At 28.9% G+C, this 25880-nt stretch overlaps 1 protein-coding gene across 49 annotated transcripts in view; it reads right to left on the bottom strand.

Annotated features, from left to right (window-relative positions):
* LOC127250284 (putative GTP diphosphokinase RSH1, chloroplastic) overlaps positions 1 to 25880 on the bottom strand; it is a 57446-nt gene that overhangs the window by 9459 nt on the left and 22107 nt on the right. For 26 of the 49 annotated variants that reach the window (XR_007838636.1, XR_007838635.1, XR_007838647.1 and 23 more), the window contains 9 exons: positions 25534 to 25681; positions 20417 to 20805; positions 19264 to 19624; positions 19111 to 19197; positions 18976 to 19015; positions 18531 to 18697; positions 15523 to 15638; positions 15350 to 15436; positions 14575 to 14942 (listed from right to left, as the gene is read on the bottom strand). Coding sequence is in view for 1 of the 49 variants with exons in the window: in XM_051273476.1 (XP_051129433.1) it covers positions 4910 to 4963; positions 5045 to 5101; positions 5382 to 5441; positions 5518 to 5604; positions 5682 to 5780; positions 5869 to 5990; positions 6201 to 6230; positions 19472 to 19505 (543 nt within the window). In the remaining 48 variants the exon portion in view is untranslated. The other 23 variants (XM_051273476.1, XR_007838649.1, XR_007838648.1 and 20 more) reach the window with 23 other exon arrangements.

Below are 25880 nucleotides of genomic sequence, written 5' to 3'. Positions count from 1 at the left end.
AATTATTTCAAAATTTTTAAAAAATATTATTATTATTTAATATATTTATTTTTTAAAGAATATAAATAAAATGGAGTAAATAAACTTTTGGTTTTACGCAGTAATAACAATTAAGACGGCTCTAATTAACCTCGGACCTGCTTTGGATTTAGATTCGAGTTCAATTATTTGTATTCAAAGAGTTATGAGTTTTAAAATATTAAATCCGTCCTAAATTTACTTAAATTAATAATTATAAAAATAAATATATTTATAATTATTTAAACTTCTATGACTTTTATTACCTTTTATTTTTTTTTAAAAAAAAATTACAATCTTTAATTTTTGTCTATCATTTTTTCAAATCGCCATTTTTAAAATTTCATATTAAAACCAAATTTGGTCTAATTTAGCAAGACTAAGCCTAACCTCACATCATTGGTCTAGTTCCACAAACACCAACCATACAGCAAATTCCATCCAAGGCCATCCAAACCTCACACAGCCAGCAAGTTAAAAAAGGGATGCAAAAAGAAAACGATAAAATAAATTATCATAATTTAGTTTATGCTTTTACCTCACACTTGGATATAAAGAATATAAAGCTAGTAAGAATATATACATCAACACTAGCAACACATGATAAAAGCATAACATCTACACAAACTACAATTAAGTCGAACATATTTATTAAATATGAATCTAATGGCCAGCTAAACTCAAATGGGCACTAGAAACGACATTCTCACATACATACATTAAATTAAACAACATTAATTGAATTTAATATATACCACAATGAACAACAAACAAATCATATCATACATAAACTAGACACTCAAGCACAAACAATACAAAACAATACCACAAGCACAAACAATGCAATTTTACAATACAAACAACATGGTGAGAGCAACAGAGAAGACACCAAAATATTACGATTACATACCAATCCAACGTAACCATACCAATAACTAGCAAAAGCAACATTAAAAGACACCACAAGCTTATCATATCATTCATAAATACAACACACAGGCACAAAGTAGCATAAAATTACAAACCGGCATATGTAACAGAAAAGTATACTCTACCATATATAAACACAACATACAAGTACAAACAACACTAAAAGACACCACAAACATGTCATACCATATATAAACACAAGCACAAACAACACCAAAAGACACCACAAACATGTCATACCATATATAAACACAAGCACAAACAACACCAACACAACACATCACAACATCATAAGCAAAGTATGTTTAACCCAACTACACCACCAACACAATTCGGCTCAACATTACTAAGCACCGACACAGTTTGGCACATGCAACCCAGCATAGCAATACAAACATCCACCAAAAGCGTCACCATATATATAATAAGCACAACACACAAATATAAAAAGACAGCACAAACACATCATATCATATACAAACACAACACACACAAGCAAAAACAAAGTAGCATAACAATACAAATGTAGCACAAAAAAGATACAAGAAACACGCTATACCATATACAAATACAGCACACAAAAACAAATAATACAACAATACAATACAAGCAGCCAAAAAAGATACCACAAACATGTCATACCATATATGATCACAAGCACAAACAACAAAACACAACACCATAAGCATAGTATGTTTAGCCCAACCACACACCACCAACACAATTTGCCACATGTAACCCAACATATCAATACCAACAATCATAAAAACAAAGACACTACAAACACACCATATATTAATAAACACAACACAAGCATAAAAACACACCACAAGCACATCATATCATACATAAACACAACACATAAGTACAAACAAAGTAGCATAACAATACAAACAACCAAAACATGTAGCACAAAAAGATACAAGAAGCACGCTATAACATAAATATATAAACACACCACATACCACATAAACACAAACAACAAAATTACAAGCAGCACATAAAGACACCACAAGCACTTCATACCATATATAAACAAAAGCATAAACAACACATCAAAACAATACTACACAACAAAACAATACTACACAACAAATACTGCGAAGATTAATTTAACACATAAGTGATGTAGTTTTTGAAAAGAGAAAAGGGAAGATTACTTTAAAATTTTATAGAAATAATGATACGAAGAATTTGAAACTCTCATGCATATATGAAAATGAAAATTCTTCCTTTCTCCCTGTTCTATCTTATCCAGTCACATTGGATTCATCAAGTCTTCCAATATCAAGAAAGAAAAACATAAGAGAGAGTGGATCATATCCCATTCTTATTTTTGTCTAGATGTTCGGCTAAACAACTATTTAAAATTATTACATAGAATGAATGTATGAATCAAAGCATATTATAGATTAGGATTCGAAAACTACCTGAGTTTTGGTGGGTTTCATTAAGTTCAGTCCTTTTGAGTTAGTGTCACCAGCAACAAATCCGGATGAATTATCCATATTCCTCTTCTTTACCAAAGAAATTTAAAGAAAATTTGAAAAGTCTATTATGATAGATCCTTAACAAAAGTAAAAAACTTTTATGATAGATCCTTAACAAAGTAAAAAACTTAATAAAATTAATGTACCATCCCCTTTGGTCGAAATCCTTTCCGAATTCATCTTGTTTGAATCACTTTTCTCCTTGTTTCACAAATACTCCTACCTGAATCTTGCGTAGAAACTTTAAGACATCACAAATGTCCTGAAACTTTAACGCACAAAAAAAACCCACATACAGTGCTCTTCATAAACTTTAAGTGATTTTTCAGTACCAATGCGTATGCATATTTTTTAAAATAAGAGCAAAACATATTAAAATGATAATTGTGCCTTGCACCATTTAAACAAAAGTTGTTAAGTGTATTTTATCATTGGATAATTTTATATAGTTACAACAATAAATAGAGTTATTAAAATGATTATCGTCCCTTGCACCGTAATACAACATAATATATAAGCACAAACAAGCTACAATTGAGTCAAATTTGGTAAAATTTAGCAAGACTAAGCCTAACCTCACATCACCGGCCTAGTTCCACAAACACCGACCAGACAACAAATTCCATCTAAATCCATCCAAACCTCACACGGCCGGCAAATTAAAGTGGTGAAGAAAGAAAATGATAAAATAAAACACCATAATTTAGTTTATGCTATAACCTACCTCACACTTGGATATAAAGAAGATAAAGCTAGTCAGAATATATACATCAACGCTAGCAACACATAATAAAAGCATAACATCTACACACGCTACAATTGAGTCAAAACATATTAAATATGAATATAATGGCCACATCTAAACTCAAATGGGCACTAGAAACAACATTCTCACATACATACATCAAGTTAACAACATTAATTAAATTTTATATATACCACAATGAACAACAAACAAATCATATCATACATAAACAAAACACTCAAGCACAAGCAATGCAAAACGATACCACAAGGACACCATACTATACATAACACAAGCACAAACAATGCAATTTTACAATACAAACAACATGGTGAGAGCGACACAAAAGACACCAAAATATTACAATACCATACATAACACAAGCACAAACAATGCAATTTTACAATACAAACAACATGGTGAGAGCGACACAAAAGACACCAAAATATTACAATACCATACATAAACACAACACATAAGCACAACCAATCCAACGTATCCATACCAACAACCAGAAAAAGCAATACTAAAAGACACCACAAGCGCATCATATTATTCATAAACATAACACACAAGCACAAACAAAGTAGCAAAAAATTACAAATCGGCATATGTAGCAGAAAAATATACCATAAGTATGCTCTACCACATATAAACACAGCATACAAGTACAAACAACACCAAAAGACCCCACAAACATGTCATACCATATATAAACACAAGCACAAACAACACAACACAACACCATAAGCATAGTATGTTTAACCCAACTACACACCACCAACACAATTCGGCTAAACATTACTAAGCACAGACACAACTTGGCATATGCAACCCAACATAACAATACAAACAGCCAGCAAAAGCAACACAAAAAGACACCATAAACACACCATATATATATATGTACACACAATAAGGACAACACACAAGCATAAAAAGACACCACAAACACGTCACATCATACCATACATAAACAAAACACACAAGTAAAAACAAAGTAGTATAACAATACAAACAACCAACACATGTAGCACAAAAAAGATACAAGAAGCACGCTATACTATATACAAACACAACACACAACAACAAATAATACAACAACACAATACAAGCAGCACAAAAAGACACCAAAAACATGTCATAAACACAAACAACATAACACAACACCATAAGCATAGTATGTTTAGCTCAAACACATACCACCAACACAATTTGGAACATGTAACCCACCATAAAAATACCAACCAATCAATAAAAGCAAAGACACTACAAAAACACCATATATTAATAAACACACCACAAGCATAAAAAGACACCATAAGCATATCACATCATACATAAACACAACACAAGCACAAACAAAGTAGCATAACAATACAAACAACCAACACATGTAGCACAAAAAGATACAAGAAGCACGTTATAATATGCAGCACAAAAAGATACCACAAGCACTTCATACCATATATAAACACAAGAACAAACAACATGTTATAGAAAATAAGATTCGAAAGAACTTCTATTGAAGAAAAAATGAGTTCATCTCATTATGGAATAGTTTGAAGATGTTGGGAATGATAATTTAAAATTTTGTAAAAAGATTAAGATATCAACCAGGTAAAGACATCAAAGAGATAAATTTTAGGATAGGGACAGTTTTGCAGGGAGTTACCTCTCTTGCATTTATAAAGTTTACCAAATTCAGAATCTCCCAATACTTTTTTTAAAGATCCATCTTAGCATCCGTGCATCTTCCCACCATTTTGCTTAAGGCTTCCTGAATTACTGTAAGCTCCTAACCAAAAGTAAAACAGTACAAAAAAAGAAATGATATGAAAGATGATAATACTTCACATACCGAATTAATTTCACCTTGTACAGCCGTATTCAAAATCACTTCTTGAAATTGAAATATCTAAAAATTTCAAGAACAACCCGTTAGCTTGAAATTGAATATCCAAATTAACCTAATCCCACCAAACCCTGACCCTCCAAGAAAGCCCCGTCTATCCAATTTGAAATATATGGACTCAAAATTGTTTACAACGTCAAAAAATTGAGATTGAAAACACAATCAAAATTACTTAAAGCCTTAAGATATTGAAATTGGGAGACCCAGAAACATCTCATACTTCTTCTCAATTGAATGAAAGAGGATGTTCAAATAAATTGTTTAGATCCACAGATAAACATACTTTCATGATATTGAGTCGGGCACTACGTGTTTCCATTAACCTGCAAAGGAACATTTTCGGCTACTGACACAAGAATTGCAGGCAATTTAACAAGACAAAAACAGAGTACTGCTGCAGAGTATATACAAGAAAATACCTCTGCAGCAACCATTTTGTACCCAATATCAGAGTGGATCATATATGCGTAATCAATGGCAGTTGCACCCTCGGGAAGATTTTTAGTCTGTAGAGAAGGCTAAATATTAAGAAACAAAAGTAATAGATTTCAAACTCAGAATAACATAGTTACCAGAATCTTGCCTCTCCTTTTGGTGTGAATACAAAGCAACGGCTGCCAAGAAGATCCCTGGTGATTGTATCAACAAATTCCCTAGAGCTCATATTTCCCAAAAACTCCTCCTGCCAGCCAATTAATCTGAAGTAATCACAAGTTAATACTAGTAGCGGACAAATAAATGTTTCACAGGATGTACGACAAGTATAATACCCTAAGAGCAACATTCTCATTGTTGAGGCAGACTGTTTTTCCTCGGGAGTTCCTGCCATTTACAAAAACTTTACCACTATAATGAGCAGCTATCCCTCTTTCAGCAATCAAACCCATCTCTTCTGTCCTAATCAGCAAATCAAATTCATGAGAATTAACCAGATCAACTAATACAAAACACAATGAAATAGCTATGATATATATCAATTTATTTTCTGCAAGCATACTTGATGGGGATCAGGAGAGAACATGAAGCAAGAAAAGTTAAAAGCATAACCATGAAAATAATTTCATTCCAGCCTAAACATGCGTTCGTAGAGAAGAGGAATCACTGTAGAATGAAGACTCTGATAATCCTTCATCTGAAAACAAATAGACACAAGGATAGAATAATCCGCTATAGGAGCAGCATATAATATAAATATTTCACTATATTTTAAAAACCAAAACAAGATTACCAAGAACAAGAAGAAGAAGATGATGATGATGATGAAGAAAAGGGCGAACAGCTCGAGGAATGGGAGTCCAAATTCGATGCACCAGTCCAAGCACATGGTAACATATTAAACTCAATCGATTAGTTTGAAGAAATCGCAAATCAGAATCGAATCTTGGATTCAACTAAAACATACCGATTGAAATGGCCGCCGCCGTTCATCCCGCTGTTGCAGAAACTTCAAGCCGAACGAAGCCCTTACTTCATGGAAATGGAAATACACTCCTTCCTTCCAAACACTTCTGGAACCTTCTCTTATGTAATACACATTTTTCATAGCAGAGTGAATAAATAGAATAATACTAATATAATTAATTTTATATCCTGTGACCGTTAGAAGAAAATCAAACGACAATTATACGCTAAATCTGAAATATTAAGGCATGTTGATCAAAACTTACCATATATATAATTAACTTTGAATTTTAAGGCATGTTGATCAAAATTTACCATATATATTTAACATTAAATTTTAAACTAGCCGTTAGAAAATCAAATTATAATTACAATTAAAGTAACCAAATGAGTTAGACGCCAGCCCCATAACCAATTATTTAATCATATGATATTTTAATATTTTAAGAAAATAGTTAAAGCTACCTAATACATATTAATATTTAATACTGATAAAAAGTGTATGAAAAATGAAAAAAAATTCAACTGAAAACACAAAGTGGACAAATAACACGAGAAAAAAAGAAGTCATATATTGTATAAATATCAAAATTTTAATTATAAAATAATTTACCATAATTTTTTTAAATATTATATATTATATATTGTATTTTAAAATATTATATTAAGTATATATTAATATTATTTTTAAATAGTAAAACATTGCTAAACAAGTTTGACGTGGGCAAGTCCCATTTCTAATGATTTTAAGATTACATTTTATTTGATTTTTTATTATTTAATTACCATAATATAAATTAAAATTTTAGGATTGCTTTCGAATTTAAAAATAATTTGAAATAAAATGTTAATTTAAATTTTTATTTAAATAGTTTTTAATTTATATTTTAAAAATATGTATGTAAATAACATTTTCATTGGATTTTTTGTAATTGTAAAAGAATTTTAGGTATTAGTCAAATTTTGTAGCTTATGTTGTTTGTTACTTCCATTTGCTTCAATTTTTTTTTTTAATTTTTGTTTTAGATAGACTTTTATTATTCAATTTTTTTTCTCCTTAAAAAATATCAAATCAAATATTTACTTTTTTTTTTTTTTTATATATTATACTAAAAGTATATTTTACATTCAAAATATCACATCAATATATATTTATATCACATCAAACAACTATTCAAATTTAACTTTTTACTATTCAATAATCCATACCCACAAACAAACACATCCTTCAAAATTAATTTGAAATAAAGTATTGATTTAAGTTTTTGTTTAAATTGTATTTTAATGTGACGTTTTAAATTGTAAATTTACATCCCGAATCGTTGAGCTTTATCGAACAATACCTCGGAGATTCAAGAAGCCAATTGCCGACAAAAGGCCTCGACAATTCATAAATCAGCCAAGCAACGAAGACCCACAATCAACGACGAACATCTATGAATTCTCTCAATCTCCGACGGCAGATTCCTCCGTCAATTGCTCTAGGTCGCCGGATGGCGGCAGCTTACAGCAATATCTCCGATGGACATCAAATTCCGGCTGATCGACGGCGTCACCAATTGATTTTGAGCGACAGACCCAGCAGATGGCACCTCCGGTGACGTTTCCTTCTCGGCAAACTCAAACAACGGCACTTCACTCCGATCGACTCCCAACTGCTTCAATCTTTCTCCGGCGAGTGGGATATCGATTTTCGACTCAGCCTAGTGTCGAATAGCTCATGGTAACCACTCTTCGAGGTGGAGGTCGATACGTCATTTTAAATCTCAACACTCACCAAATTTTGACACAAAAAAAAGGTTACGAATCCTCATCAGAAAACTCTCAAAACTCACCGGAATCACTCCGTACTTTTTTTAAGCGTTTGTTGTATTTCAAAGTATCTCTTTTTTATTTTAAAAAAATTATTATATATTAATATCAAAATACTTTTAATTTTTATTTAAAATATAAATATATTATTACACATACAATTATTTTATATATAAAATTAAAGGGCAAAAATGTAAAAAAAAAAAACTTACACACTTCCTCTAACATTGAATTGGAAAGGATTGAGTATTTTGTTATTATTTTTTTTCTTATTCAAATGCAAAATATTTAATTTTTTTTAGTACGAATGAACTAACAACACTTGCAAATATTTTCACATATATCCTTATTTACATCAATACATATTAATTTTTAACATTATAGAGATAAAATGATTTTTACATTTCAAAACAATTATTAAAATACAAAATTACTTTTTCAATAGACGGAGAGAATATATACTACAATTATATGCTATAATAAAATACAGTACCGTCACTTAAAAATATATTCAAACTTTTGTACACAAATTTTAATATAAAAATACATATATTCATTCAATATTGTTTTGTTTATAATTTTAACTCTATTATCGGTATGCGGGTATATTACATGTTGTTGGTTTGTTTCTGTGTATGTTTTATAATTAACATACGCAATATGTTTGTTTAGGGTGTATTTGTTTGGGAGTTTGGATTTTGAGTTGAGATTTGAATAGTAAAAATTTTGAATTTGAATAGTTGTATATGTTATATTTTGAATGTAAAATTAATTTTTAGCATAATATAAAAAATAAAAAATAGGTGTTTGATTTAATGTTTGATTTTTAGTAAATTTATTGTATGCATACTTTGTATATATATAGACAACGTACCATTCTTCTCCAATCCTATTCCAAAATCCATTTCCCCTTGAATATGAAATTCTACCGTATTTTTATGGGGGGTTGATTTCGATGCTAATTGGACCATGCTAAATTTTCACATCAGCACACATCATATATGCAAATAGTACACATTAGTATTACATAATATATGTTATTTTTTAATAGTAACAAGTGTGTTGTATACTAGTATGTCATATTCTAAAATCAACGCTTGTGTGTACTGTATGAGACTATAGTATGTGCTATTAGTTTATGTGTTTATTCGTATTATATTAACTTATGCAATGTGTTGTCCGTAGTAATACTGTGTGTTGTCTGTAATATTATTATATAATGTTGACACTATAGCATGTGAGTTTTGTTCATGTATTGTATTTGTATTATATTAACGTATATAACGTGTTATTTGTAGTAATATTATGTGTTGTTCAACCCGATAGCCGCCGCCGCCTATTTTTATATAATATATATATACATAGATTTTTTTTTTCTTGTTTTTATCGGTAATATAATAAAAAAAATTAGACATTAAATATTATATATTAAATATTATATATATATGTTAAATTTTAAAACTCCGAATCACCAAGGCGCTTTGAACAGTGACGAAGGTGACTTGAAAAAATGATAGACAAAGTTAAAAAAAAATAATAGTAAAAGTAATAAAAGTATTAAATTATAAATTTAAATAATTATAAATGTATATATAATTATTTTTTATAATTATTAGTTTAAATAGATTCATAGCGTTATTAAGTTCAAAATTGATTTTTAATAAACCTGCAACCGAATTTAAAATTTATAATTCGCTCCCCATAAGTTGAGTCACCCAAGCCACCCTATTAGGACATGGCAAACAAGAGGTTTGTTTGCCCCTTTTTTTTTCCAATGATTTTCAATATAGATATGTATATTTTATTTTCTCAAAAAATCAACATAAATATTATTTTTTATATTACCAATGTAATTCCCTATACTCCATACTAAACAAAATAATAATAATAAAATTCAAAACAAAACACTAAACAAACAAACCCAAAAAAGTGGCCAAAAATTTGCAAAAGAAAATAAAAAACCAATGATATGGTATTCTACTCTAACTTTCAAAAATAATATGTGGAATACCCAATTAGTTTTAAGGGCTTGAAAAATATTTTAGAAAGAGTAAATCATTTAAACAAATTTGAATGAATTTTTAATGCATAGATTTGGGCAAAAGATAAGAAATAAATAGGCAAACCGATAGCATAATGAAGAAGTGCATACACTGAAAAATGCATAAATCAAAACATTTGTAAGGTGAAATATAACAATTACTTTTGCCTAGATGCTCTACACTAATCCTCAACTTAAATTTTTTTAATAAAAATAAATAAATAATTAGAAGTATATCTGCTGAAAAACAACATACCAAATTTTCTTGAAAAAAACATTTAAGATTTAAAATTTTCATTCCACTTTAAAAAATAGTTTATGAAATTACTCAAATCACTATTCTTATTAGTTTTAAAAATATTCTCAAAATCTCAATTGTTCAACTATGACATGCAAAAATACAAAGGGACAAGAAACAACAATTAAAAGAAAATTCGAAAAAGCACTTTCAGAGTTTATATTTTCACTTCAATTTTAAAAAATGATTTGTGAAATCACCAACTCACCATCACTATCAATATTAAGCAAGAACTCCAACCTCAATTATTAGGCTAGCAAACAAGAGTAACAAAGATGGGAAAAAATAACAAAATAAAAAAACAATATTGAAGCTTTAGATTTTTCTTCTCACTTTAAGAAAAAGTAAACTTTGAAACCTCATTGCTTTGTATAATTGTATTAGGAAATATATGCCATATAGCAAACAAATATTTAAACTAAAGAGATATGAAACATTATCAATGAAACTCCAAAGAATGTAATGCTTACTCATCTAGGAAAGTTATAGAAACGCAACATTTTACCAATGAGACACGACAACATCAAACCCTAACAGGGAATTGAAACTAGAGTTACATTGTAAGTTCAATTTGTGTGCTTAAAATTTGATCATTGTACAGAGGAAAAACTTGTCAAAAAAAAAAAGAGTTGATTAAAGATTTGGACAACGCGATGTACTTATGCAATTACCACACCAAGTTAAGCACAAAAGGTCTATCTTTCGTCAATCAATAGTTATGAATGGAACAAGGTTTTTACTTTTCAATATTCACATTAAAGCCAAATTCGGATATGAAGAAGATAAAACTAGTCATAATATATATATCAACACTAGCAACACATAATAAAAGCATAACATCTACACAAGCTACAATTGAGTCAAAACATATTTATTAAATATGAATATAATGGCAAGCTAAACACAAAAGTTAACAATATTAATTAAATTTAATATATATCACAATGAACAACAAACAAATCATATCATACATAAACAAAACACTCAAGCACAAGCAATGCAAAACAATACCACAAGCACACCATACCATACATAATAACACAAGCACAAACAATGCAATTTTACAATACAAACATGGTGAGAGCAACACAAAAGACACCAAAATATTACAATACCATACATAAACACAACACATAAGCACAACCAATCCAACGTAACCATACCAACAACCAGCAAAAGCAACACTAAAAGACACCACAAGCGCATCATGTCATTCATAAACACAACATAAACAAAGTAGCATAAAATTGCAAACCGGCATATGTAACAGAAAAAGATACGATAAGTATGCTTTACCATATATAAACACAGTATACAAGTACAAACAACACAGTACAAGCAACACCAATAGACACCACAAATATGTCACACCATATATAAACACAAGCACAAACAATACAACACAACACCATAAGCATAGTATGTTTAACCCAACTACACACAACCAACACAATTCGGCTCAACATTACTAAGCACCGACACAATTTAGCACATGCAACCCAGCATAACAATACAAACAGCCAACAAAAGTAACACAAAAACACACCACAAACACACCATATATATATATATAATAAGCACAACACACAAGCATAAAAAGACATCACAAACACATCATACCACATGCATAAACACAACACAAGCAAGCAAAAACAAAGTAGCATAACAATGCAAACAACCAACACATGTAGCACAAAAAAATACAAGAAGCACGTTATACCATATACAACCACAACACACAAAAACAAATAATACAAAAGACACCACAAATATGTCATACCACATATAAACACAAGCACAAACAACACAACACAACACTGCAAGCATATGTGTAGCCCAACCACACACCACCAACACAATTTGGCACATGTAACCCAACATAACAATAACAACCAATAAAAGCATAGACACTACAAACACACCATATATTAATAAACACAAAACAAGCATAAAAAAACACCACAAGCACATCGCAACATAAAGAAACACAACACATAAGCACAAACAAAATAGCATAACATACAAACAACCAACACATGTAGCACAAAAAGATACAAAAAGCACCCTATAACATAAATATATAAACACACCACACACCACACAAACAACAAAAGACATAATAAAAAACATAACATCTACACAAGCTACAATTGAGTCGAATATATTTATTAATTATGAATATAATGGCCAGCTAAACTCAAATGGGCACTAGAAACAACATTCTCACATACATGCATTAAATTAAACAACATTAATTGAATTTAATATATACCACAATGAAGAACAAATCATATCATACATAAACAAAACACTCAAGCACAAGCAATGCAAAACAATACCACGAGCACAAACAATGCAATTTTACAATACAAACAACATGGTGAGAGCAACACAAAAGACACCAAAATATTACAATACCATACATAAACACAACACATAAGCACAACAAATCCAACGTAACCATACCAACAACCAGCAAAAGCAACAGTAATTGACAGCACAAGAGCATCATATCATTCATAAACACAACACACAAGCACAAACAAAATAGCAAAAAATTACAAATCGGCATTTGTAGCAAAAAGATATACCATAAGTATGCTCTACCATATATAAACACAACACCAAAAGACACCACAAACATGTGATACCATATATACAAACAGCACAACACAACACAACACCATAAGCATAGTATGTTTAACCCAACTACACACCACCAACACAATTCAGCTCAATTACAAAGCACAAACACAACTTGGCATATGCAACCCAACATAACAATACAAACAGCCAGCAAAAGCAACAGAAAAAAACACCACAAGCACACCATATATATATATATATATAAGTATATACAATAAGCACAACACACAAGCATAAAAAGACACCACAAACACGTCATACCATACATAAACACAACACACAAGCAAAAACAAAGTAGCATAACAATACAAACAACACATGTAGCAAAAAAAAATACAAGAAGCACGCTATACCATATACAAACACAACACAAAACAACAAATAATACAACAACACAATACAAGCAGCGCTAAAAGACACCAAAAACATACCATATATAAACACAAACAACACAACACAACACCATAAGCACAGTAGGTTTAGCCCAACCACACACCACCAACACAATTTGGAACATGTAGCCCACCATAAAAATACTAGCCGATCAATACAAGCAAAGACACTACAAACACACCATATATTAATAAACACAACACAAGCATAAAAAGACATCATAAGCACATCACATCATACATAAACACAACACATAAGCACAAACAAAGTAGCATAACAATACAAACAACCAACACATGTAGCACAAAAAGATACGAGAAGCACGCTATAACATAAATATATAAGCACACCACACACCACACAAACATAAACAAAAAAATACAAGCAGCACAAAAAGACACCAGAAGCACTTCATACCGTATATAAACACAAGAACAAACAACACATCAAAACAATACTATACAACAGATAAAGGAAGATTACTTTAAAATATAAGTGATATAATTTTTGAAAAGATAAAGGAAGATTACTTTAAAATATAAGTGATATAATTTTTGAAAAGATAAAGGGAAGATTACTTTAAAATTTTATAGAAAGAACGATATGAAGAATTTGAAACTCGCATGAAAATAGATACCATAACCCAGAAGCTTCATTTCAATGGTGAGAAGCTCCATCAAGCATTCTTCCTTTCTCCCCGTTCTATCTTATCCAGTCACTTTGGATTTATCAGTCTTCCAACGTAGTTTAAAAACTAATTCAAACTTATCTCAGAGAGGCGAGCTATTCCTTCCATTCAATTTTGACATTGTAAGGAAAGTAGAAAATTAGAAAATATCTATTCAGACAAGTATATAAGTTGATAATCTACTAAGGAAAGAAAAGTCCAACAAAACGAAAGGACCTTTTATTTCTTATGAGTCAAAGCACAACAGCTTTGGGAAACAGAATCTTTCCATGTTACATGTTCGAACTAAAAACACCAAATTTACCACATATGGAAGGCAAAGGCCTATAGGTGGAAATATATGCCATGTAGCAAACAAATATTTAAACTAAAGAGATATGAAACATCATCAATGAAACTCAAAAGATTGTAATGCTTACTCATCTCAGGAAAATAATGGAAATGCAACATTTACCAATGAGACACGCAGCAGCAACCCTGACTTGGAATTAAAAAATATACCTTGTCTTGGTCGAAATCCCATCCAAATACAACCTTTTCAATCACTTCTCCTAGTTTGCAGTTCCTTCATTATAAGAAAAAAAAAAAAAAAAAAAAAAATTGTTATTATGCAATCCAAAACAAAAAGCATCATAATACAAATTAGTGCAACTCCATTCCACTTAAGTTGGTATCTCTCCAGCCGCAAATCCGAATGAATAGTCCACTACACACCATTCACCTAAGGTATTTAAAAAGTTATAGAAAATATATGTCAATAGATACTTAATAAAGTGAAAAGTTTAATAAAAAGAAAACACCATCCTTTGGTTGAAAGCACATCCAAATCAATCTCTGACTCTAGAAAAGTTCTTCTAAAAAATAGCTAATACACAATACTGTTGAATAGAAAAATGCATTAAACACATATAAGTACAGTGCATGATAAATAAATGAATGAATTAATATAATAGATTAGGATTCGAAAACTACCTGATTTTTGGTGGGTTTCATTAAGTTCAGTCCATTTGAGTTGGTGTCTCCAGCAGCAAATCCAGATGAATTATCCATATTGCTCTTCTTTACCAAAGGAATTTAAAGAAAATTTGAAAAGTATATTATCATAGATCCTTAACAAAGTCAACAACTTAATAAAATTAATGTACCGTCCCCTTTGGTCGAAATCCTTTTCGAATTCATCTTGTTTGAATCACTTTTTTCCTTGTTTCATAAATACTCCTACCTGAATCTTGCGTAGAAACTTTATGACATCACAAATATCCTGAAACTTGGCACAAAAAAACCAACATACAGTGCTCTTCATAAACCTTAAGTGATTTTTCAGCATCAATGCATATGCACATTTTTTAAAATAAGAGCAAAGCATATTAAAATGATAATGGTGCCTTGCACCATTTAAACAAAACTTGTTAAGTGTATGTTTTGAGTGGATAAATTTATATAGTTACAACAATAAATAGAGTTATTACAATAATCATCGTCCCTTGCACCATATACAACATAATATATCAGCACAAACAACAAAACATATTACATAAAAAATTCAAATCAAACAATACTAAATGGATATGAAAAAGATAAAATTGATCAGAACATTGGTCTAGACAATGATATAAACAGCATTAATTAGAACTAATAGATACAAAAATAGAAATAAACACAACACACAAGTGCTCACAATATGAAACATTATATTTGCAAAACTCACCAAGAATCAAAAAATTGGTTGGATGTGTCCTGCCACGTAGAACTAATACACAAAGCATAACCAAATTTTCTTGAAAAAGAACATTTAATGTTTAAATTTTTCCTTCTACTAAAACAAATGGTTTTGGAATCACCCAAACCACCATCCTATTAGTTTTAAAGAGAACTCTCAAAACCTCAATCGTTCAACTATGACGGGCAAAAGTAACAAAGGGAAAATAAGCAACAATAAAAAGAAAATTTAAAAAATCACATTTAAGGTTTATGTTTCACCTTCAATTTTAGGAAATGGTTTGTAGAATCATTAACTCACCATCACCGTATTAAGGGAGAACAAACCCAAACCTCAATTAGTCAGCTATAGCAAGTAAGAGTAACAAAGATAAGAAAAAATAAGCAAAAAAAATTTGAAAAAGCATTATTGAAGCTTTAAATTTTCCTTTTCGTTTTAAGAAATAGTTTATGGAATCACCCAATTGACTATCACCATTAGTATTAAGGGAAATTTCAAAACCTCACTTGTTTCTTAATAGTAAACAGGCAAGACTAACGACGATAAAAGATGGCCAGTATTTTTTTTAATAATCAAAAAGAATTTGAAAAGGCAATATTGTAGCTTTAAATTTCCCTTTTCACTTTAAAAAATAGTTTATGGAATCACTCAATTTACTATCACCGTCAATATTAAGGAAAATTTTAAAACCATTATTGTTTTGTAATAGTAAACAACCAAGACTAACGAAGAAAAAAGATGGCCAATATTTTTTTAATAATCAAAGAGAATTTGAAAAGGCAATGTTGTAGCTTTAGATTTCCCTTTTCACTTTAAGAAATAGTTCATGGAATCACCCAATTCACTATCACCGTCAGTATTAAGGGAAATCTTAAAACGTCAATTGTTTTGTAATAGTAAACAGGCAAGACTAACAAGGAAAAAAGATGGCCAATACTTTTTTAATTATCAAGAAGAATTTGAAAAAGCCAATATTAAAGCTTTAGATTTCCCTTTTCACTTTAAGAAATAATTTACGGAATCACTAAATTCACTATAACTGTCAGTTAAGGGAAATTTTAAAACCTCAATTGTTTTGTAATAGTAAAAAGAAAAAAATGGCCAATATTTTTTTAATAATCAAAAAAATTTTGAAAAAACAATATTGAAACTTTAGATTTCCCTTTTCACTTTAAAAAATAGTTTAAGAAATCACCCAGTTCACTATCACTGTCAGTATTAAGGGAAATCTTAAAACTTCAATTGTTTTGTAATATTAAACAGGAAGACTAACAAGAAAATAAGATGGCCAATATTTTTTTAATTATCAAAGAGAATTTGAAAAGGCTATATTAAAGCTTTAGATTTCCCTTTTCACTTTAAGAAATAATTTATGGAATCACTCAATTCACTATAACTGTCGGTTAAGTTAAGGGAATTTTTAAAACCTCATTGTTTTGAAATAGTAAACAGGAAAGACTAACGAGGAAAAAAGATGGCCAATATTTTTTTAATAATCAAAAAAATTATGAAAAAACAATATTGAAGCTTTAGATTTCCCTTTTCACTTTAAAAAATAGTTTATGAAAACACCCAATTCACCTATAGAAACTTCAAACCTCAATTGCTTTGTAATAGCAAACATGCTCGACTAAATAGGAAAAAAAATGGCCAATATATATATAGATATATATTAATGCACATTTAAGATTTAGATTTCTCTTCCCACCTTACCTTTAAGGTTTGTTGAATCACTTAATTCACCAATCCCACCAATTTCCAAAATTGCTTTGAAAAGAGTTAACTAAATATTTAAGGAATTTCAACAAGCCTTTAACCACTTTATTCATAGATTTAGGAAAAATAGTAAAAAGAAAATTGACAATCCAACAAAATAAATGGAGAAATGCATGAAGAACAGGTAAAACAGTCAAGAAGCCAATGTTTAGAAAGAGAAGAGGAGATAATATTTTCAGAGATACTAAGGAAAATTTTTGTAAAAATTTAAAAGTTCCGAGAGATTTTGGATGGAAACAAACATGAGTTCAATCTTTCTTACAAAAAATTATCATATTTTTTAACAGAATAGGATGAATTATTAGGATATTTGAAAAATGGAATTGAAAAATAGAAGAAATTGACGTAGACATACAATTGAAATGAAGTTTTGAAAGACCAAAGGATACAATATTTTGAAATTTCAGAATAAGGATTCGGAAAATTGGAGAATATGGTATAATAATTGAATTTCGAAGATAGAAAATAAGGTTCGAAAGAACTTCTATTGAGAAAAAAATGAGTTCATCTCATCTCAAAAAAGAACAAAAGATGGAATAGTTTGAAGATGTTGGGAATGATAATTTAAAATTTTGAAAAAAGATTAAGATATCAACCAGGTAAAGACATCAAAGAGATAAAGTTTAGGATAGGGACATCTTTGCCAGGAGTTGTTACCTCTCTTTCATTTATAGAGTTTACCAAATTCAGAATCTCCCAGTACTTTCTTTAAAGATCCATCTTAGCATCCGTGCATCTTCCCACCATTTTGCTTAAGGCTTCCTGAACGAATTAATTTCACCTTGCACAGCCCTATTCCAAATCACTTCTTGAAATTGAAATATCTAAAAATTTCAAGAACCCGTTAGCTTGAAATTGAAATATCCAAATTAACCTAATCCCACCAAACCCTGACCCTCCAAGAAAGCCCCATTTATCCAATTTGAAATATATGGACTCAAAATTGTTTACGGCATCGAAAGATTGAGATTGAAAACACAATCAAAGTTCCTTAATGCCTTGAAATATTGAAATTGGGAGACACGAAAACATATCACACTTGTTCTCAATTGAATGAAAGAGGGTGTTCAAATCAATTGTTTAGATCAACCGATAAACGTACTTTCATGATATTGTGTCGGGCACTAAGTGTTTCCATTAACCTGCAAAGGAACATTTTCGGCTCTGACACAAGAATTGCAGGCAATTTAACAAGAGAAAAACAGAGTGCTGCTGCAGAGTATATACAAGAAAATACCTCTGCAGCAACCATTTTGTACCCAATATCAGAGTGGATCATATATGCTTAATCAATGGCAGTTGCACCCTCGGGAAGATTTTTACTCTGTAGAGAAGGCTAAATATTAAGAAACAAAAGTAATAGATTTCAAACTCAGAATAACATAGTTACCAGAATCTTGCCTCTCCTTTTGGTGTAAATACAAAGACACGGCTGCCAAGAAGATCCCTGGTGATTGTATGAAAAGGGCGAACAGCTCGAGGAATGGGAGTCCAAATTCGATGCACCAGTCCAAGCACATGGTAACATATTAAACTCAATCGATTAGTTTGAAGAAATCGCAAATCAGAATAGAATATTGGATTCAACTAAAACATACCGATTGAAATGGCCGCCGCAACGTCGCAGTTCATCCCGCCATTGCACCGGAGCCGAAAGAAACCCTTACCTGATGGAAATGGAAATACAAGGCTTCCGAGAGCACCGAACTTCTGGAACTTTCTTTTATGTAGACCACATTCGCCAGAGCAGACTATATATACATACAAATAAATAATTAATAATAATAATAATAATAATAATTAATTTTATATCTTGCGGCCGTTAGAAGAAGATTTTAAGGCGTGTTGATCAAAATTTACCGTGTATATAATTAATTAATTTTGAATTTTAAGGCATGTTAATCAAAATTTACCATATATATATATATATATAATTACCTTAATTATCAACTAGCCGTTACAATTAAAGTAAGCAAATGAGTTAGACGCCAACCCCATAACCAATTAATATCTATTAGCTACCCTTAATTATTTCTTAAAATACTTAAAAATAATAATAATAATTTTAAGACTACATTTTATTTGATTTTTTATTATTAATTACCACAATCTAAATTAAAATTAGAATTGCTTTGAAATTTAAAAATAATTTGAAATAAGACCGTTGATTTAAATTTTTATTTCAATAGTATTTTAACTTATATTTTTATAAAAAATATATATTTATTAAAAAAATATATATGCAGGTTAATAACAATTTCAAATTAAAATGGCAAACAAACAAACCCTTTAAATAAAACTCATTCTAAACTTTTATGTTAGATTTCTTGTACTTGTAAAAGAATTTTAGGTATTTGTCAAATTTTGTAACTTATGTTGTTTGTTTCTTCTATTGGCTAAAATAAAAGTTTTTAGTGTTTGTTTGGGTATAGTTTGAAATTAATTTGAAATTGAGTGTTGATTTGAGTTTTTATTTAAATTGTATTTTGATGTGAATCAAAGTATGTTGTGAATTTATATCCTGAATTGTTATCGAATAATACCTCGGAGATACGAGAAACCAATTGACGACAAACGGCCTCAACAATTCATAAATCAGCCAAGCGACGATGACCCACAATCAACGACGAACATCTATGGAATTCTCTCAATCTCCGACCGCAGATTCCTCCGCCAACTGCTCTAGGTCGCCGGATGGCAGCAGCTTACAACAATAGCTTCGATGGACATCAAATTCCGGTTGATTGACGACGGCACCGATTGATTGAGCGACAAACCCAGCAGATGGCTCCTCCAGTTACGATTCCTTCTCCTACGATCTCAAACAGCGGAACTTCACTCCAATTGACTCCGAACTTCTTCAATCTTTCTCCGACGAGAGGAATATTGATTTTCGACTCAGTCCAATGTCAAATAGTTCAGAGAAACCACTCTGGTGGAAGTCGGCACGTCACTCAAAACTTCGACATTCACCAAATTTTGATACAAAAAAAAGGCTATGAATCCTCACCGGAAAACTCTCGAAACTCACCGGAATCACTTACCAAAACACCTACCGAACCCATTGAAAAAACTTACCGGAATCATGTTATTTGTTTCACGTTATCTCATGTTTACATAGACAAAATCATATCATAATTAAAACAATAGAAATTCATACTAAATATAGTTTTAGGATGTGTTTTTTTTTTTTTGCTAATTTTTTCAAATTTTACTGACTCTGCAATTTTTTGAAAAAAAATTTTGCTAATTTTTTTAAATTTTACTATATAGACTCTACATTTTTTTAAAAAAAAAATAAAAATTGTCTCACAAAATATCTCATTAAATAATATTATTTTAATACCAAATTTAAACCAATTTTCTTCAAACTCGTTCAAAAGAATCATGTTTTTTGTTTTATCTTATGTTTACATACACAAAATCATATCATAATTCAAACAAGTTTTTTTGAAAAACTCAAGAATCAAGATTCAACAGTAAATTTTTTAGTTTGTCAAATTTTACTATTTGAATTTTGAGTTTTCTAAAAAAAAAAAAAATATTATTATTTTTTCACAAAACATCCCACCAAATATTATTTAAACCCAAACTAATTTTTTTCAAACCCATAAAAAAAAAAAAAACACTCTTATCCCACTCTAAGTTTATTTGATTATGTTTTTAAATAATAACTGCATATATTATATTTGAAAATTTGACCTATTATATTGAAAATTATATAATTTTTTAAATAATAATAAAAAGACAATCACAACCCTAGAGATTTTCTCTATTTTTTTTCTCCTCTAATTATTTATACGTACAAACTCAAGTGTCATCAAATTGTTATATTATCATTACAAAATTGAAATTACTTTTTATGAAAAGAAATTTATTTTACATGTGTTAGATTTTATGAATTATTTCAAAATTTTTAAAAAATCTTATTATTATTATTTAATATATTTATTTTTTAAAGAATATAAATAAAATGAAGTAAATAAACTTTTGGTTTTATGTAGAGATAACAGTTAAGACGGCTCTAATTAACCGCGGACCTGCCTTGGATTTAGATTCGACTTCAATTATTTTGTATTCAAAGAGTTATGAGTTTTAAAATATTAAATCTGTCCTAAATTTACTGAAATTAATAATTATAAAAATAAATATATTTATAACTTTTTAAACTTTCCGTTTATTACCTTTTATTTTTTTTAAAAAAAAAGTTACAATCTTTACCTTTGTCTATCATTTTTTCAAATCGCTATCATCACCGTTGAAAACGACGTAGTTTTCTCTTTTCTTTTTTTTGGTTGAAAATGCGTTGGTGATTGAGAGTTTTAAATTTTAAAATATTTAATATACACTATCACATCATATCATATCATATATATATATATATAAGAGCTCAATAATTTTTTTATTTATTTATTATTTTTTTTATGTTTTGATTTTTTTTTCATTTTTTATAATTACAGTTATTTGATAAAAGTGATAGAGAGAGGTGGTGCTATTAGAGAAAATGGGTGGTGGGATGATATAATTTTCATGATCTATATTATATATATATATATATATATATTTGAGATCAGTGTCTAATTTATGCACTAACAAAATTTTAAAAGTTTTTTACTTTTAAATTTATACTCGTTTGCTTTGGAACTCATATTCTTAATTTTTTTACAGGTTTTTTCACGGATTTTTTTATCATTCTTATTGTTCATATTTTATTTGTTTTTTGTTTACTAAATTTTGTTTTTTTCTATTATTTTGCAGAAGCAAAACGTTTCTCGGCATAATGTTGAAATATGTTAATAGAACAATCGATTGCACTGTAATTTATCTTTCATTTTATTTTTTGTTTTTTTTCTTATTTATTTATTCTATCTATTTGTTGAGATATGTTAATAGAACAATCATTGCTATTGTAATTTATCTTTCATTCTATAATTAATAATTTTGTATTTACTTTGACGTTTTGGGAGAGAGTACAATTTTAAGGCAGAAAGATGTCCAAATCATTAGATTAGATAAGCTTTTTAAATTTTTATATTTATTTTGATTTTATATTTATAATTATTTTATAATATTTGGATAAATGTTGTTAACTATATATAAATATGAAAAAATTATTAGATTAAATTTTATTTTTGATTTTACACACTTAACTATTTGCATAACTTTCTATAATATTCAAATATTTTGTGTTAGTTAGAAATATTATATACATTAATTAATTATTTTTGAATTATTTTTTATTTGTATACATATATTTACTTATTTATTTTAGTATTTATGTGTATTATTTTGTTAGTGGTAATGTTCTAATATTTTTGTTAAAATATTAATACTATGTTTGTTAATTTTATAATTTTTTTTTTTCAAAATTTTTAGGTATACAGAAGGAACGAAAAAGAAAAATAACAATAATTTTTTGTTTTTTTTTTGTACAAATACTACCGATACTTACTTTATTTTTGGTAAAGATGAAGAAAACAATTTTATTATTTTTTTTTTTTGTACAAATGAAGATGTAAATATGAAGTATATGTGATTTTTCGGATGTCATTGTTATAATATTTTATAATTTTTTGACATAGAATAATTATGTGCATATTTTTTTTTTTAGTTTTAAGTTTATAAAATATTTTCTTATTATATTGCTTTTGATTTTTTTATGTTTAATTTTATCATTTTTTTTTAGAAAATATCAATTTTATGAGTATTTATTTTTATTTTTTTACTTTTATTTTTTCTTATAATTTTATATGATTTTATTTTAGTATAGTTTATAAATATTTCAATTGTCACATGTTCTGCAAATTAATTAAAAATTGATTAATTTATTTTATTTTTATTAAATTTTACAAATATTTTAATTGTCATTATTTCATAGATAAAATTTTGTAATTTTTTTTATTGATTGTTGATTAATTTTTCCTTTTAATTTTAAATTTATATATTATCGTATAAATAATTTTATATGATTTTATTTTAGTATATTTTATAAATATTTCAATTGTCACATATTTTGCAAATTAATTAAAAATTGATTAATTTATTTTATTTTTTATTAAATTTTAAAAATATTCTAATTGTCATTTATTTCATAGATAAAATTTTGCAATTTTTTGGTTGATTATTGATTAATTTTTTTTTTTTAAATCTTGAATTATATATATTATTATATTATAATTTTTATTAATTTCACGCACGGGTAGTTGTGCTAGTATTTTATAAAAACAAGGCAGAATTTTGGATTGGCTTCAAACCAGTAGGTACGAATTTTGGAGTAAGATTGGAGCGTTGTGGTATGTTCTCTATATACACACAAAACATACACACAATAAAATCAATTTTATTGCGCAAACATACACAATAAACCTACTAAATGAACATACTACAATTTTATTGTGTATGGTATGTTTTATATATATATACAAACATACAACACAATAAAATTAATTTTATTGTGCAAGCATAAATGAACATACTACAATTTTATTGTGTATGGTATGTTTCTATATATAAAATACAAGTATACACACACAAACCAACCCCATGCGCATATAGAAGTACATTAATAATAGAGTTAAACATACAAACAAAACAAAACAATTTGGAACATGTAACACACCATAACAATACCGACCATAAGCATAGTATGTTTAGCACAAAAAGACACCACAAACATGACACAAGCACAAACAAAACAACCCAACACCATAAGCATAGTATGTTTAGCCAAACCACACACCGCAACACAATTTAGAACATGCAACACACCATAACAATACCGACCAATCAATAAAAGCAAAGACACTTCAAACACGCCATATATTAATAAACACAACACAAACATAAAAAGACACCACAAGCACATCACATGATACATAAACACAAACAAAGTAGCATAACAATACAAACAACCAACACATGTAGCACAAAAAGATACAAGAAGCACGCTATAACATAAATATATAAACACACCACACACTACACAAACACAAACAACAAAATACAAGCAGCACAAAAGGACACCACAAATACGTCATACCGTATATAAACACAAGCACAAACAACACATCAAAACAATACTACACAACAAATAAAAGGAAGATTACTTTAAAACATAAGTGATATAATTTTTGAAAAGATAAAGGGAAGATTACTTTAAAATTTTATAGAAAGCATTGATATGAAGAATTTGAAAATCTCATGAAAATATGAAGCTTCATTTCAATGGTGAGAAGCTGCATCAAGTATTCTTCCATTCTCCTCGTTCTATCTTATCTAGTCACATTGGATTAATCAGTTCTTCCAATATCAAGAAAGAGAAACACGAGAGAGCGTGGCATTCTTATTTTTGTCTAGATGTTGGGCTAAACAACTATATAAAAAGTTATTACATAGTAACAATATAATACCTAAATTTCTGCAATCACATAAGCTAAATTACAATTAAATTGAAATCAAATGTATTATTAGAGCTTAAACTAGGAAATTGGCTTAAGAAAGAATTTCTTATTGGTTTTAAAATAGGTTTGTTACATGTTTATGTTAGGAAATTGGCATTAAAAGAGTTTGTTAGAGATTTCAAAAATCATACGGTAATTTTTATGCTTGATTAATTAGGAAATAGAGAGACTAAATGGCAAACAGGAGTTCGGAGGATTACCTGAGGTGGAAGCAGCTTCCATTCCCTCTGCTTTGCTGCTCTTGGCTCAATCTGAATTGGTATGATTTTCAGTACAGGACGTAAGTATCATGCATGGGATGACCAAGGCTCCGGCATCAGACTACTCATAATTTTTAATTGTTAACATCTGCAAGACCTAATTATCTAAGTAATTAGGTCACCGAGGATCAAGCACAAAATATCTGCAAAGCCTCTTCAGCCCATTGTTTGATCTTTCAAACTCAAATATAAGATAAGATCTTTAAAACAGGATAAAACGTTAATGCTGCATTTAAGACATGTCTCTACTCTAACAAACTTCCTTATTAAACATTTAATACTGAATT

Source organism: Andrographis paniculata, unplaced genomic scaffold (genome assembly GCF_009805555.1).
Source record: "Andrographis paniculata isolate CXL003 unplaced genomic scaffold, ASM980555v1 Contig37END, whole genome shotgun sequence".
NCBI lineage: Eukaryota > Viridiplantae > Streptophyta > Magnoliopsida > Lamiales > Acanthaceae > Andrographis > Andrographis paniculata.
Note: the sequence above shows the minus strand (reverse complement) of the source record. Positions and strands in the feature narration are given on the sequence as shown.